Below are 1,144 nucleotides of genomic sequence, written 5' to 3'. Positions count from 1 at the left end.
CGTGCGTGTGTGTAACATGTAACAAAAGTGAATAAGTACCCTGTGCATCTCCTGCAGCACGTGGCAGCCGTCTCCAGAAAGCTCCAGTACCGACAGTGAACTGGAGCAAATCTTCGGGGATTCCTTCAAATTCACACGTCCAAAGATCCTAGTCCAAGCATCCAGTGGTCAGATTGCTCCCCATTTAAATCAGGTGAGATTTTGGGTGATTTGATTTCTTCCTTCCTAAACATTTAAGGCGTTTCGGTGAATGAGAAGAAATATTGGAGCTGAATGTTTACAGAATATATCATGGAACATGGACGATTCTACTATTTGTGTTAGAATAGTATCAAGGGAGTGTGTAAGTATAGTGTTTTATAAACAAAGTAAAAGCAATGTACATTTTTTTAAACAGTCAATCTGTTTTGATCATATCAGTCTTAATTATGCAGCCTCAACCCCTCAATTCCTGGCTGTTAGAATTGAAAACAATACTTCTAACACTTTCTGCCCTGGGCCTAAAATACCATCCTGTCTTTAAACCTGATTGTCTTGTACTTAAACATTGATGGATTGAGGGAAAAAGAGTAAGCTTGCCCCTCCCCAGCTTCCAGTGTTTGCTTCTTTTTCATCATTCCCCCTACAGGAAATGTGTGCATACCTGCTTGCTTTCTGAAGTTCTGAAAATCTTTAAAGTTGTCTCATTTTGTGTTCTTGTTTAAAGACACTACATGTGTCCGTTTCCCTTCATAGGTTTTGTGCCATTAGGTGTATTATGTGTCAACTCTTCCTTTGCTTTTGGTAGATTGGTTAGTATTTAGGTAAGTCAGGGAAGCATGTTTGATTATTGGAGTGATGGTTGAATTTTGGTGTAACCAGCATTAAGGGTTGTGAGATATTAACCATTTTTAGTTCCAAACATATAGCAAACTCAGGGTTTTTTGTGAATGAAAGCAAGCAAATCATGCTGATCATTCCAAGTACTTCATAATATAACAAGGCCCATTTTCATATGATGTAAACAAGCAATGAATTTAGTTGAAAGTGAGGAACAGTATTTATATGGAACAGTATTTGTTTTGTCACATATTACCACAAAACAGTTTTATCTAGTGTCTACATGACAAGTTTCTGATTCAGACTGCAGTAGTATTACTTTAGA

General features: G+C 37.5%; 1 protein-coding gene across 1 annotated transcript in view; it reads left to right on the top strand.

Annotated features, from left to right (window-relative positions):
- Window positions 1–1,144, top strand: part of LOC119591242 — a gene marked incomplete in the record, with an annotated part of 13,031 nt that overhangs the window by 9,513 nt on the left and 2,374 nt on the right. The window contains 1 exon segment of the mRNA XM_037939948.1: window positions 58–193. Within this exon segment, the coding sequence (XP_037795876.1) occupies window positions 58–193 (136 nt within the window).

The sequence above is a fragment of the Penaeus monodon genome, chromosome 28 (assembly GCF_015228065.2).
Source record: "Penaeus monodon isolate SGIC_2016 chromosome 28, NSTDA_Pmon_1, whole genome shotgun sequence".
Classification (NCBI taxonomy): Eukaryota; Metazoa; Arthropoda; class Malacostraca; order Decapoda; family Penaeidae; genus Penaeus; species Penaeus monodon.
The sequence above is the reverse complement of the archived record's forward strand: the minus strand, read 5'-3'. Positions and strand labels throughout refer to the sequence as shown.